The following is a 15,305-nucleotide window of genomic DNA, read 5'->3' as shown; positions in this document are numbered from 1 at the left end:
TAAAATTTAGTCTTTTTGACTTATTTTAGCAATATATTTAGTTATGTGCATAAGGGATTGGAAATCATTATGGAGATAAATGATGGAAAGGAATAAAATTAACATTCAGTATGGTAATGACCAAAGCATTACAACTTGTGTGTGTTAGCAACAATTATCCACAAAGAGGTCCGATTTTCTTAAGGGGATCTCAATGGAAGACTCCCTCTTTAAATTACAAATGCAACAGCAGTGTACACAAGGCTGACATTTCTTTTGCACAGTAGCAAATTCCTCCTCATAGTTGGAGTCAATTTTTAATGAGGTCCCTGAGAGCACATTACAAATAGGTACCTAAAATGGATCTATGTAAGTGAAATTTAAAACAACGCACGTCATGTTGCAGAATGCATTACTTCACAAAGCTGCAATGAGAAAATATTTAATACTGATGTTCTCCAGATGATGCACTAAAACACTCCCAGCATACATAAATTAGCTTCCTTCTTAAAAATAAGATTGTATGTTGCAATAGTATCTGTTCAGTATAATTCAGTGCAGAGCTACTGTATAACATTCCAGACATCACTATTGCCCCAACGGAGATTTGTGTCTTACCTCAAGCTGTTCAGAGAAAGCAAGAGAACGGGAGGGGTTTGGGGAAGTGAGGGGGGGAAACAAAAGACAAACAGAAGCAGCAAGATGCTACACCTCCCCACCCAACTTGCACAGAATACCAGAAGACTGGAAACAAAGAGGTAGACTTCATTGGATTATTAGCAAGGGCTCAGTTGGTAGGAAAGCTCAGAGTAATTTAACTATCCTTCAGAAATGTGTCAGGCCAAGTCTCCATTATAGTATAGCTCCAGTCACATCACTTCATTCCACAAATTGTTTTGTCACCAGTTAAACAGAAATCCTCTAAAATACATTGTTAATTGTACTGTGATTTAATGCTTTTAAAAGTCAATCTGATTGGGTGGGTTGGTGGGTAATCATCCCCAAAATGTCAATCATACATTCAGAATTGTATTTGTTTTTCATTAGAAAGGCTCTTTGCTCACTATGTGAGAAGAAACAGTGTATGTCCTTCCATAGGCAGCGCATTCATAGAGCTAAAAGATCTTGAGCTACTTATGTGGCATTCTGCTCCAATGAACTGATTAGTTATGCTTCACACCCCCTGATCTGTGCAATAAGAATTTGGTATAAAAATTGTGTATTTTTTAATGCTTAGTTTAAGTGTTGTGTTAGAAATACTATTTTGACTAAAGGTTATACCACAAGAGCAGCCAATATATTTCTGCTCTGTGGGTGCAATTCAATGTGGCAGCTCTCAGTAACCTAACCTAATTTTCCATGCAAGTCTGACTGGCAAGCCGACCCCTAGCATTATCATTTGAGTTCAGTTCTGTTATTACTTGGCCTTTACATGCATGTACTTTCTAGCAGAGGTCACAAGATATTAAATGAAAACCTAGATTTTAAAATGCATAGTGGAAACAGCAATTAACATGGACATACTGGCAAAAGAAACTTGCTTGAACATTCTGTCAAAATAGTACGAGTAACCTTCAAGGAGACAACAAACAAAGTAATATTTTGTTTAAAGTACATCTTTGGCAAGACTAGTCAAAGTTAAAAGTTTTATCTCCGGAAATACAATCTTCTAGCTAAAGCAATAATTCAAGGAACGTCCCTATGGGAGGGAGAGGGTCGCTCTGGTTGCTTGCCTCTCTTCCACCTTGTCTGCACCCGGGTGGCCTAGAGAGGAAGCAATGTGGTGTCCACTGGTACCACCAAGATCTTCAGCAATGCCAGGGCACTGCAAGACAGTTATTGCATTGTATAATGAGACAGTGACTTGATTTAAGTCTCCACCAGTTTGCTTCCACCCAGTTAATATTATGTTTAACTGAACTGATTCTTTGTCCGATGCCACTTGTTATCAATCTAATTTTTAAAAAAAGGTAAAAACAAATTGTCATCTCTTTTTAGGAAGGGATTTGGGAGGCAGGGGTTAGACTTGAAGGTCTTCTTTCGCCTCAACCCATTTCTTTAGATCTCTCTGGGTCATGTACTGTACCCTGGTTGGCAGGAAAACTGAAACTTGGCCTCTGAAAATGCACTCCAGACGGAGGAGATCATAGAATCATAGAATTTGCAGTTCAGAAGGAGGCCATTCAGCCCATCGAGTCTACACCAGCCCTTGGAAAGAGTACCCTACCCAAGGCAACACCCACGCCTCCACCCTATCCCCGGAACCCATTAACCCCAAGTCACATCTTTGGACACGAAGGGCAATTTAGCATCGCCAAGCCACCTGACCTTCGCATCTTTGGACTGTGGGAGGAAACCCATGCAAATGAGGGGAGAACGTGCAGACTCCGCACAGACAGTGACCCAAGCCAGGAATCGAACCTGGGACCCTGGAGCGGTGAAGCAACTATGCTAACCACGGTGCTACAGTGCTGCCCGAACCATTCAATTCAGTCTCTCTGGGGGGGAGGGGGAGGGGGAGGGGGGGAGGGGGAGGAGGGGGAGGGGGAGGGGGAGGAGGGGGAGGGGGAGGGGGAGGGGGAGGGGGAGGGGGAGGGGGAGGGGAGGGGGAGGGGGGAGGGGGGGAGGGGGAGGGGGAGGGGGAGGGGGGAGGGGGAGGGGAAGGGGGGGAGGGGGGGAGGGGGAGGGGGGGAGAGGAGGGGGGGAGAGGAGGGGGGAGAGGGGGGTTGTTGGGTTACGGGTATAGGGTGGATACATGGGTTTGAGTAGGGTGATCATTGCTCGGCACAACATCGAGGGCCGAAGGGCCTGTTCTGTGCTGTACTGTTCTATGTTCTATGCATTGGTGGTTAACTGCAGTGGTTAACTCACACTGTCTATTGTTTTTAATATTTTAAATAGTGTGCCAATTTTGTAATTCTACTGCTTCGAATGTAGGACAGCACAGTAAGTGTATGTTTTCCCCCTTTCTGGTATAACTTGACTCTCCCCCCCCCCAACACCCGCTCTTCAACAAGTTTGGTATGAACAGATAGACAGTGAAATGGAAAAGGCTTTCAGGGCAAGTCCGAATCCTGAGTCAGTCTTAAGCATGCCATCCAGATAGACATTCTAATCGTGGCAAAAATGCACCCAGACAAAAGACGAAGTAATACATTTGTAAATAGTTTTCTTCTGCATTTAAAGCATGAGGCATAAGACTGGTTTAAAGCCCATCATTATAAATTGTGAAATAAAAACAGTAGATGCTGAACAAACTCAGGCAGCATCTGTGGTGAAAGAAACCGAGTTAATGTTTCAGGTGGATGGCCTCTTGTCTCCTGCATAAATGGTGATATTTCCACGCAGTCACAATATAGTAAAGAAACGGCCATTCTTCCCAGTGTGACAACAGAGATGTTCCCTCCATTTATACTACCAGTCACCAAGTGTTAACTTGCTGCTACAAATAGCAACAGTATAACAACCTGTTATCAAATCTGTAGATTCACTTGGTTGTAATTACATTGTTAAATGGCTTTTTAACCCAATTGATATTAAAATTGAACTAAGTATTGTTCTTAATGCAGGATGTAGCCAATTAGCTGGAATGTAAGAGACATTTGACTATATGTTTCTGTATTGTGGTGGATCAATTGTCTTGCTTTTAATGCATCAAATTCATTGAAATCTGTGCTTGGAGAAGTTTTTTAGGCCACAATCTGATCAGAAACGAAGTGGAGGAAGAAAGAAGGTGAATTAACTCACTTCCAAACCATTCTCTTCAAACTCCCATGCCAATTTACTTTTTTTTTCTTTTTCTAAGTTTCCATTTCATGTTAATAACCTAAAAGCCAAAGTCCGAGATACCAAAAGCAAATGCAATTAGTTTTAGCAAACCAATCATTGGTTTGGAGACTAACTTAGATCTGCTAGAAGATCCAATGGTAACATTGCAAAACCCTTTGCATCACATACCTGGAGGGTTCCACGTTTTCTTTAGTAGGGTCAAGGGGAGATGAGGTTACATTGAATTGACAGAGGGGTGAAGACCCCACCTACATATGCCGTGCCAGCTTAACTCTTCATAATCTAAATTATTTAATTTCTGGCAATCATTATCTCCCCATTTTTTATCTCCACAGGATTTGGTACATCAGGGCCATTCAAAAAATGTGATTTCAAAGAAACTCACATTTCCATACATCTCGGTAAAATATGCCAATGGACTTGGCAATCTATTACTGGGGTACAGTAGCTGTTGCCATTTCATATACTGCAAAATGTCACGATGAGATGAATGAGAAGCTCATATTGTTTAACACTGACAGGTGGGGAAACCCATTGCTCTTAAAGTAGTGTCATAGGACCATTACTCAGCTTAACTACTGGAAGAGGCAGAGCTTGAATGGCTCATCTGAAGGTTAGTATCCCAGGCAATGCGGCACTCCATCAGTACTGTACTGGTGCATCAGCTTAGGAAGCGTTTCTCAACCACAATCCTCTGACTCAAAACGCAAGTGTGAAAGAAAATGAATCAAACTGGCACCTTTACAGCTCCAAAGGAAACCTAGCCCTGAAGGTTCAGATGGCAAAGTCATGCTAGAATTCCCCCCTTACCCCAAAACAAAAATCACCATAACCTTCCGCATTATGTTCAACTTTCCACTCAGACTCAAAGCTCTTTTTGTCAGAGCCATATTTCAAAGCCCAGACCCTGACTGTCACCAGGGTCACTTCTTTTTACTTCTAATGATATGGCCCACTGCTTACCCAACCTCAGTTCCACAATATCACAAAGCATAGGTAGTTTTAAGTGATCTATGGTTGTACTGTTGGATATTAGAAATAAGGTATAGATTCAAATGAGTTTAATTATGTGTTTTGGTGTATGAAAGGGTAAAACTCTAGTCAGATTCATGTTAAACAAAGGTGTTTGTACGTATAGAACATAGAACAGTACAGCACAGAACAGGCCCTTCGGCCCTCAATGTTGTGCCGAGCCATGATCACCCTACTCAAACCCACGTATCCACCCTATACCCAACAACTCCCCCCCCTTAACCTTACTATAGGACACTACGGGCAATTTAGCATGGCCAATCCACCTAACCCGCACATCTTTGGACTGTGGGAGGAAACCGGAGCACCCGGAGGAAACCCACGCACACAGGGGGAGGACGTGCAGACTCCACACAGACAGTGACCCAGCCGGGAATCAAACCTGGGACCCTGGAGCTGTGAAGCATTTATGCTAACCACCATGCTACCCTGCTGCCCTGTATAGGGGTTCATTTTAAATGATCTCTCCATTGGGCTTAGAAAGTTTACCAGCTGAAAAGTAAACGAGAGCTTGGAGAAAGAATGAGCTGTTGTGTAGCAACCAGAGGTCACCTTTAGGAAAAAATACCATGTGCTTTTAGTTTAACTGAATACATCAGCAATGGGAGCTTAGCAACTAGAGAGAGAACAACTCTCTCAGCTCTTCCAGAAGCAGAACAATTGAGTAACGGGCAAGAAATCAAGTTTCAGAGGAACCCAAGGACAGTTAATTCTAGAAACTAGAGAATAAAAAGAGGAGTGCCAGGAAATTGAAGTTAAAGGAATCGAAGAACTGGTACAGGGTACTGTTCATTGACGTTAAGGACAAAGCTGAAAGGTACAGAACTGGTGAAGTTGGCTAGTGAGAAACCAGATATCTGAAGTAGTCATAAGTTTGGTGACATCTTTTCACAGCCTATGAAGCAATTGGCAGCTGGATTCCTGAGGCATTGTGAGAAAGTTTGAAAGCATGTGGTTATGCAAGACAAAGGAATACTGAAAGGAGAACTTGAAATCCTGGCAGTGGATCCTTGCAGAAAACAGCTGAGTGAAAGCATTGTTTGTAAGAAGATTCTAAAGCAGGGGTGGGCAAACTTTTCCGTGCAAGGGCCGCATTCAGAAATTCACAATTCACAAAGGGCCGCATAGTATATTAAGTAAAATAATTACGTCACCCGGTTATGATTCTGGGCGCCTCATATAGAACATAGAACAGTACAGCACAGAACAGGCCCTTCGGCCCTCGACGTTGTGCCAAGCAATGATCACCCTACTCAAGTCAACGTATCCACCCTATACCAGTAAGTAACCCAACAGCCCCCCCCACCCATTAACCTTTAAAAAAAAAATTTAAAAAAAAAAAATAAATTTTGTTTAAAAAAAATTTTTTTTTTTTTTTTAAATGACTTGGTGGGCCGCAGAAATACCTTTGGCGGGCCGCATGCGGCCCGCGGGCCGTAGTTTGCCCACCCCTGTTCTAAAGCATGTCTTATGATAATGGAGTTTGGAAACCGTTGTGAGACAAGCATTTGAAGGAATTTGAGGCAAAATTCACAGAAGTCTGATTGGGTGACATCTACCACTTGGTTTTAGAGTGGGGCGTTTTCTGACCACAGTTAGCCTGTTGGGTTACAGGGATTGTAACAAGATATATTTTGTAACCTGTGGTATCCTTAAAATCTGTGTACATTTGTAAAGGTAAGTAGGGGTGAAGGAGTGTATTATAGTCCAACTTTTTACGTTTAATAATTATTTTTCTTGTTAAAAGCTAATGAGCAATCCCCTGATCTGTTCACCCACATTTTTTTTTTTTAAATTACAAGTTACGGTCTTTTGAAGATTCCAGTCTGGGACCTTCCCGCCCAGTAGTAACATCAACTGGGATCGTAATGACTACTGAAACTCCTTCCCAAGCAACAGGCTCCATAAACTCTAACTAGCCCAAATTTCTATCAGCCGGACTTAACCACTCACTAAGGTCTGCTTGCCCACCAGTCCAATGCGCACTAAATTGGCTCCCTATCTCATCATTATAATTTCACCTCTGTACAACCTGTGAACTCCTCCACTTCATGTCCCATTCCAAGTCCTTTCAACCTTATTCTGAAAATTTGTCCCTCCCTCCTTTTCTACCATTTGCAAAGATTTTGGCTGTCCCAGCTCCACACTTCCACTAAACACCTCCCCATCCTTTCGCCCCACCTTCCAGAGCAATCTCAAAATCTGTCTATTCAGCCCTGCATTTGACCAACTTCTCTAGCGTTACTTACTCAAGCTGCATGGTATTTTTATACCTTATTGAAGCACCTTGGGATGTTTTCCTACACTGAAATTGCTTTGTAAATCAAAGTTAGGTAACACAGTTGAGCCAAAGAGATCAGAAGATTGCAGGTTCAAAGCCCAGCATGTGTTGAGTTAGCTGATTAAGGTAAGTAGTAAGAGTGCTAAAATTAGCCTCATCACCCATTAGCCTCGTCACCCTTGGGCAAGGGTGGCAGCGGGCAAGAGATGAAAAAACATCATTCCTGCTTCTGATTGCCATTAATTTACCCTTGTTGGAAAGTGTCTGTGAATTTGGTAGATATTAGCCAAGAGCAGTCAGGTTTGGCTGTTAACACTCTCCCTAAGTCAATGTATCAGAGGGTAGCTGATGCCTACGAAAATTATTCCAACAGTAATCAAGATCTTGCAAGGAGGAAAGAAAAACAAAGTTAACCTTCTCCTCAAGACTCTATTTTAATTTTTCTTTAAAGACCAATGGAACACAACTGGAAGTATAGCTGGTGTAGGAAATAGAAATGACACATATGTAACTCAGTAAGAAGTCTTACGACACCAGGTTAAAGTCCAACAGGTTTGTTTCGATCACTAGCTTTCGGAGCGCAGCTCCTTAATCAGGTGGACTTTAACCTGGTGTTGTAAGACTCCTTACTGTGCCCACCCCAGTCGAACGCCTGCATCTCCACATATGTAACTGGGGCAGGATGGCTGTTTCAGAGGGTGAAGTTAAGGCAGGCTAGTCAGAGTAAAAGGAGGTTTACTCTATATCTAATTTCCGCTGTACATTGGGCTCACATTTCCATTTTCTAACATTTTCATAAGCAGAAAATGTTTTTTGCTAGGGACCCAGAATTCATATAAAATATTCAAATGAATAACTGGGATGGCGTTCTATTTTAGCATCTCGAGTACCCTGTGTGCTTTCAACGGCCATTCTGAAATGACTGAAGAGAAGCACCGTACATGGAAAAGTCCTTAAAGAGAAGCAGGGTTTTTTCACATTTGCATTTATTTTATCTTTCACATGCCATTCTTTGGTTGGGCAGAAGGTAGGGGGCATGCTTACAGTCCTCTGCCGACGGTTTCATTCTGACCAATGAGACCTGCAGCTGACCAGTTTTGAGGCAACACAAACTCCACCTGTGCTTCCCTATCTCCGGGAGGGCCGTTTCCTTGGCACCATGGTTTAGATCAGGAACTAGCTATGTGAAGTGTCACAGACAGGTCAAACACTGTATTTCGCACACTCAGAATTAAACCCTAGAACCCTGCCCAGAGACAGAATTGGAACGCTTGGCATCATGAGCTAGGTCTACTTACAATATAGAATGAAAAATAAACTGAGCTTATTACAGGATTTGAACTGTAAATTTACTGCAGCAAATTTAGGTGCCAAGTGGATAAGTCACGCTGAAACAGTTTTAAATTCAACATTTCAACTGTGAAAATACTTTCAATCTGCTGAGCTTTGAAATATACTCTGCGCTGTGGGAGGGATGAACCTGCGGTTTGAGGAGTCCATAATTTAAAAATGTTTACCCAGCACCGCTGTGGAGCATACATTCTGTAGATAAATAATGGGATTTGGGAGATGAGGAACTCAAGGTACACTGTACAGTAACAGTAATTGCTTTGAGCCATCACTTGTCTGCTGTTGGTATCTCACCTCTGGAGTCCGCCAGGTTGCTCTGTGTCATCGTGGACGGTGTCTCAGTTGATGATATCTCAGCCAGTCGGTGTCCTGCACACATGGCTTTTAACATCTGGAATACTGCCAATGGAGCTACGTTCATCTTCAACAGATCCACGATTATCCTGACCGACAAGAAACAGGAACAGCCATCAGAGGGTCCTGATCTTGCTAGCACTCGACAGATGATGGTAACGAAATCAATTATTCCTAGCTTAAATATCTCATCTGAAGGAATATTACAAATATGAACACTGCAGTTTAGAGTGGAACACTGGAAACAAGGTAACATACATTATCGCAAAAGTGATTAAGATTGCTGTGTTGGTATAAAAGACAAAGACATGTCAAAAGGCAAGGTGAGTGGCTTGAGGGTTTAAGCCATTGGTCTGTTAAGACAGGTTGAGAGAACTCAATCTGGTGTAATTAGGGAAAGACAAATTATGAAAGAACACAAACCAAGATCTATGTTGTATTTCATAAATCCTGAAGCAAAATCTATGGGAGAGATATTTATCTTTTGCTGAATCAGGAGAAAATTACAAAACATGAAAACAACACAAGTAAATGCAATTTAAGTAACATGACCCCTACATTTAGGAGTTATTGTCCAGCACAACAAATAATGAGCTCAGATGTGTAGACAGTGTCCTTTCGGAGAGATAAAACACTCCATATCCAGGCAAACAAAAACTCCATTTATTTCTTACAAATTTAGTTTCACAGTTTCAGTGCATGCCAAACACTCATTTGACCAAAATAAAAAATAAACAGTGAAAAGAAATGCCGAAAAAATACAAACCAGTCAGCCTCTGTGAAAAGACAGGCTAACATTTAAAATGTACACCTCCATCAGAAACGAACAAGGACAATCATAGTGTTCAAAAATTAAAAAAAAGAGAGGGATGGAGAACTAGAAGATACTCCAAATCACTGCAATAAATTAGAGGGTTGATTGAACTATGAAAAGGGGACATGTCACAAGTAGCCCAATTCATTTTAAGATAGCGAGGGAAGCTGGATGAGTCTTTCAGGTGAATCACAGCTCTGGAAGGCATAATGATAAAACGGGGGGAAAAGAGAAAATAATTTGTATTTTTCATAGCTGCTTTCATGACTTCTGTAGTCTCAAAATGCTTAATGGCCAATTTGCATGCAGCAAAGTCCCACAAACAGCAATGTGATAATGAGCCCGGTACACTGCTCATTGAGGTCTTTTACATCCATGTGGGAGCACGGATTCAGCATCGGTACATTGTCTCTTCCAAAAGACAGCATCTCTGACAGTGCAGCATCCCCACTGTTGGAATAAATTAGATTGTATTCCCTCAAAGAGTAAGGGATGACCTAATTAAACTTAATTAGGCTAACTTAAAAAGCTAGAATAGCTGGAGGAAAAGTATTTCTTCTGATGGAAGAGTCGAGCACAAAGGAGCACAACTTTCATGTTAGAGATAGGTTGTTCAGGGTGAAGTCAAGAAGCATTTCTTTGCTCAAATGATAATGGAAAGATGAAATTCTCTCCCTGAAAAAGTAACAGAATCTAGATCAATTGAACATTTCAGGAACTGTGGTTGATAGCGATTTTTGTTAAACAAGGGTATTAATAGATTACAGAATCAAGGCAGGAAGTATATCAGCTATGATCTAACTGAATGGTGGAGCATGCATATAGGGCTTACTGTTCCTCATTAATAACATGAAGTGTCAGTCTAGGCCGGGGTGGGCAAACTTTTCCGTGCAAGGGCCACATTCAGAAATTCACAAAGGGCCGCATAGTATATTAAGTAAAATAATTACTTCACCCGGTTATGATTCTGGGCGCCTCATATAGAACATAGAACAGTACAGCACAGAACAGGCCCTTAGGCCCTCGACGTTGTGCCGAGCAATGATCACCCTACTCAAGTCAACGTATCCACCCTATACCAGTAAGTAACCCAACAGCCCCCCCCCCCCCCCATTAACCTTAAAAAAAAATAAATAAAATTTTTTTTTTTTTTAATGACTTGGTGGGCCGCAGAAATACCTTTGGCGGGCCGCATGCGGCCCGCGGGCCGTAGTTTGCCCACCCCTGGTCTAGGCTATGTGCTCAAACTGTGAAGAGGAACTTCGACCCAAAATATTCTGATTCAGAGATGAGAGTGCTACCACTGAGCCATGGCCGCCAACGTAAACATAGGTAGCAGATATCAGTTTTTGATCATTTTACTGATTGCATTCTCACTACAAACCAGTTCTGGAAGTAAAGATCAAAATCTGCAAGTTCAGATCTTAGCATCGTTGTAATACAAATGAACATTGCTTCTGAAAATGATTTCCTTTATTGGCTGGATATTTAACCGTTACACTGGCTGTTAGCATCATGTGCTACAGTATTAAATTGTTGGAAAGGTTAGTCGTATTTTTAAAAAAATGCATAGTAGTGGATCAACTTCTGAAAAGAAACCATTCCAGCATTATCCATTTTAATTTCAAGTACCTTTAAGGCTTATTTATCATCTTTATGTTACTTTAAGACTTACTTGAACACTTCCTGGTCCATGACAATACCAGCAGCTTGTGAGAGTTCATACAGCTCTAGCTCTTCTGCACTGAGGATCTTCTTCTTCTTGCCTGTATACTTCTGTACATTTCCACTGACAGTGGCCAGGAGGGTCTGCTGGGCTTCAAGGGCGGAACTCCCAATCTGCTGTGGTACAGCCATCTGTTATCACTGGAACAGTTCCTCAAACTGAAATCCAATAAGTAATAAGGCATATGAGAAGATGCTCTGCATCTGTATCCCATGCCTCAAACAAGCAGGGGAGGCATTTACATAGTGAGTATGACATTCCATACTAAATTATCAAAAACCTAAATATTGCATAACCTGCTGCCATTTTTTTAATGTTTATATATTCAGGGAAGTTCTCCATTCATTTGGTGTGTCCAATTATCCTATCCTTAACTTGGCAACTTGGTGGCAAAGTGGTTAGCACTGCTGCCTCACAGCTCCAGGAACCCGGGTTCAATTCCGGCTTCGGACTATCTGTGTGGAGTTCACACTTTCTCCACGTGTCTGCGTGGGTTTACTCCGGGTGGTCTGCTTTCCTCCCACAGTTGAAAGTTTGCAGGTAAGGTGGATTGGCCATGTTAAATTGCCCCTTAGTGTCCAAAGGATTTGATGGGGTTACGAAGATAGGGTGGGGTTACGGGGATAGGGTGGAGGCGTGGGCTTAAGTAGGGTTCTCTTTCCAAGGGCCGGTGCAGTCTCAATGGGCCGAATGGCCTCCTTCTGCATTGTAAATTCTTTGACTCTATCAAAGTCTGTTTCCTAACCTAGAATTTGAGGATAAGTGTTCTTCTTGGTTGCAACCAATAACCTCCAGAAACAGCTATTCAGAGGTACCAATGGCATGCTCACAGAATTCTTCTCCCTCTGACATTAGATGTCTTCAGTACTTCCCCAGTGACCCTGGTTTTCCCAAGTAGAAGCACCAAATGAAACCAACATGGTTTAGTAGGAAGCTTATTAAAGAAGATTACACAAATCAAGCAAGTTAAGACTTTGCATTATTAATTCCACCATTACTGCATTAATAAAATATCACAGGTGCTGGAAACCTGAAGTAAAAATAGAAAATGCTGAATATATGCAGTAGTCTGGCAGCACATGTAGAGAAACAGTTACATTTCACAGTTCTGACAAAAAGGCATCAAACTGAAACATTAACTCTCATTCTTTCTTGAAAAATGTGGTCTGACCTGAGTATTTGTAGCATTTTCTGTTTTTATTACTGTATTAGCATTGAGTCTAGGCATAATGACAGTGCCACATGAAATTACCTCATGTCTGTTTATCTGTAGTCACATTGAATATCACACATTTGATAGGAAAGATCATTTATTAACATCTCTTTCTGCTATTAGAGGTTGGGGACAATGCCAGGGCTTAAAGTGTTAAATTATGAAAACAGGTTCCATAAACTTGACTTGTGCTCCACTCCCTGGAATTCAGTAAATTGGGGTGGCACGGTGGCACAGTAGTTAGCACTGCTCCCTAAGGCGCGGAGGACCCAGGTTCAATCCTGGCCCCGGGTCACTGTGTGCAGTTTGCACATTCCCTTCTCCCAGTGTCTGGGTGGGTGAAGGAAACTGTCCATTTCTAATAGGTAAAAGGGTAATTGATTTAGCCATTTAAATATAAAAACTAAAGCCCAGTTTAAAATCCATTTTAAAATGGATTTCATCATATAACTAAGCATAATTTAGATTACAAATACACAGCTTGCAGAATTTGCAGTGGCAAAACACAGGATCTGAAACATTCAAAGAAACTAGCTAGAGCTTATGCAACATTTTTACTGATATCATAAACTGACCATTGTTTTAAATAGCAAAAGCTATGCAGCATACCCAAGGTTGCCATGACAAATGAACACACCATTGTTCAGAATTCAGATAGAAGCACAGTCAGCAATAAACCAGCAAAAACTAGAATTGATCAAGAGAATATATCACATTCCAACACACACAAAAATCTACAAATGCAACATATCCGAATATATGTTGCACATTGATGATTGACAACTAACCATCCAAACAAATGTATCTGAAACCCATCCATGCCAATCAGCATATTGTAGGGGTAGGGACAGATGGAGTTAGACTCACAACATTCTCCTTAAACATAGAAGTTGGGAAGCCATTTTCCACCCGGGTCAATCTATACTTTTACTTGACTATTCGCTATCCTTATTTTCATATTTTCCCTTCTAAAACTCTTGAAGTCTGCACAAGCTGTCTTTGCCTTAATCAAGAAACCATTTCTGTATTATTTTTGAAAGTTAAAATTGTTTTATACATTACTTCTCTTTAAGTCTTTTGCTGGCAAGGCTTTACAGAGAATAGATTTAAGTTTCTCTCAATTGTAATCAGTAGAGGCAATAAAAGATTCTTACTTCTCATCTGAAAAGTGTAACTCAAATTTCTACCGAAAGTGTATACGAGACTACACTTGAACAGCATGGTCGATCTCTAAAGTGGGTCTCAACCCCACAACCCAAAAAGATATGCACGGTAGGTGGATTGGCCATGCTAAATTGCCCCTTAATTGGAAAAAAATTGGGTACTGTAAATTTATTTTATAAAAACAAAAAACAGGAATTCCGTAAGTTATCAGGTGATCTATTTGAGATGTTTACCATGATAAAGGGATTCCATCAGACAGAAATGGTCATGATTGATCTACATCTTAACTCCATTTACACAACTTTAGTTCCACTGGTGGCAAAATTCAGAACAACAGGGTTATGATGTTAGAGTTAGGTAATTCAGAGGTAAATTAAAAAATAACTTTCTCCCGCATAAAGAGCATTAAAAACTCCCTTCCCCAGCAGGCTGAGAATGCTGCATCAACTGAATGAGTTGAGATTTCTGTTAAATAAGGAAAGTATACACGGCAAAGGCAGGTAAATGAGGTAGAGATGCACATTAGCCACAACCCAGTGAACAGACTTGGAGGGCTGAAGGGCATTTTTCTGTTCCCGCACTGCTAAACGTGTTCTCCAGTGGGATAATACCCTTTCACCACTTGGCCAGTGATTGAGACCCAGTTCAGAGGACTTGGTATTTGTCTCTCATAGGGGCAAGAACCTGCCATTCCTGAAGTTACACATTGATATACACCGATTGCAGCCAAATGTGTAGAGATCGGGGGGGGGGGGAGAGGGGGGATTTAAAACCAACTGGCCGACATGTTAGAGAACAAAATAGTACAAATGCTCAGCAGGTGCAGTGGCAGCCTGTGTGCAGTTACTTTGAAGTAATCGTCGATCTGAGTTGGGGACCTATTTTAACCCAAGATAAATATGTAATTTCAAGAACGGGTTAACAAGGGACATCTTCGAGGCCTAACTTCTCTCGTTGGAACGCAGGGCGAAGTAATTTATATTTACAGGCATTTACGCTGAATGGGTAATGTCGCGCCGGATAGCGGACATGGGCGACCACAGCTCCTGGCCTCCGATCTGTTGCGGCTCCCGCTTTCTTGGCAGCTTTCCTCCCGGTTATTGACCAGCTTCCTCCCCCGCCCCTGACAGCCGGCCAGCCGTGCACCTCCTCCGCTCCTACCGACTGGAAACTGCGGCTTCGCACAAACGGTCCTGGGGGCGGAGTTCTCCGCGCCTGAGCGAAGGCAAGACGCAGAAACAGCAATAGCGCCTCTGCCTGAGGGAGGATTGCAAAGCACTTACTTCGCTCTTTGTAAAAGTGTGAGAGATGCACAGCAACACAACCCTATCTGCTGCCTTGGTAAGACCACACCTGCAATGTTGGGTGCAGTTTTGGTCTTCTTATCTGAGGAAGGATGCTCTTGGCTATGGAGAGAGCACAGCCAAGGTTTAACCAGATCGATTCCTGGGATCGTAGGACTGATGTACAAGGAGAACTTGAGTTGGTTGGGATTACATTCACTGGAGTTCAGATGGTGGGAGGAATCTCATAGATACCTATTAACTCCTAACAGGACCAGACAGGGAAGACTCCCGATCACGGAGGAGTCCAGAACTCAGGA

The 15,305-nt window shown here is 42.0% G+C and overlaps 1 protein-coding gene across 5 annotated transcripts in view; it reads right to left on the bottom strand.

Annotated features, from left to right (window-relative positions):
* mzt2b (mitotic spindle organizing protein 2B) overlaps positions 1 to 14,913 on the bottom strand; it is a 30,524-nt gene extending 15,611 nt beyond the window's left edge. For 2 of the 5 annotated variants that reach the window (XM_038792447.1, XM_038792471.1), the window contains exons 1-3: positions 14,689 to 14,910; positions 11,275 to 11,483; positions 8,726 to 8,874 (exon numbers count right to left, since the gene is read on the bottom strand). In XM_038792447.1, coding sequence (XP_038648375.1) covers positions 8,726 to 8,874; positions 11,275 to 11,456 — 331 coding nt within the window. In that variant the 5' untranslated portion in view covers positions 11,457 to 11,483; positions 14,689 to 14,910. Of the gene's footprint in view, positions 1 to 8,725; positions 8,875 to 11,274; positions 11,484 to 14,688 lie in introns of all 5 variants that reach the window. The other 3 variants (XM_038792452.1, XM_038792478.1, XM_038792461.1) reach the window with 3 other exon arrangements.
* Positions 14,914 to 15,305: the final 392 nt, after the last annotated feature.

Source organism: Scyliorhinus canicula, chromosome 1 (assembly GCF_902713615.1).
Source record: "Scyliorhinus canicula chromosome 1, sScyCan1.1, whole genome shotgun sequence".
NCBI classification, from domain to species: domain Eukaryota; kingdom Metazoa; phylum Chordata; class Chondrichthyes; order Carcharhiniformes; family Scyliorhinidae; genus Scyliorhinus; species Scyliorhinus canicula.
The sequence above is the reverse complement of the archived record's forward strand: the minus strand, read 5'-3'. Positions and strand labels throughout refer to the sequence as shown.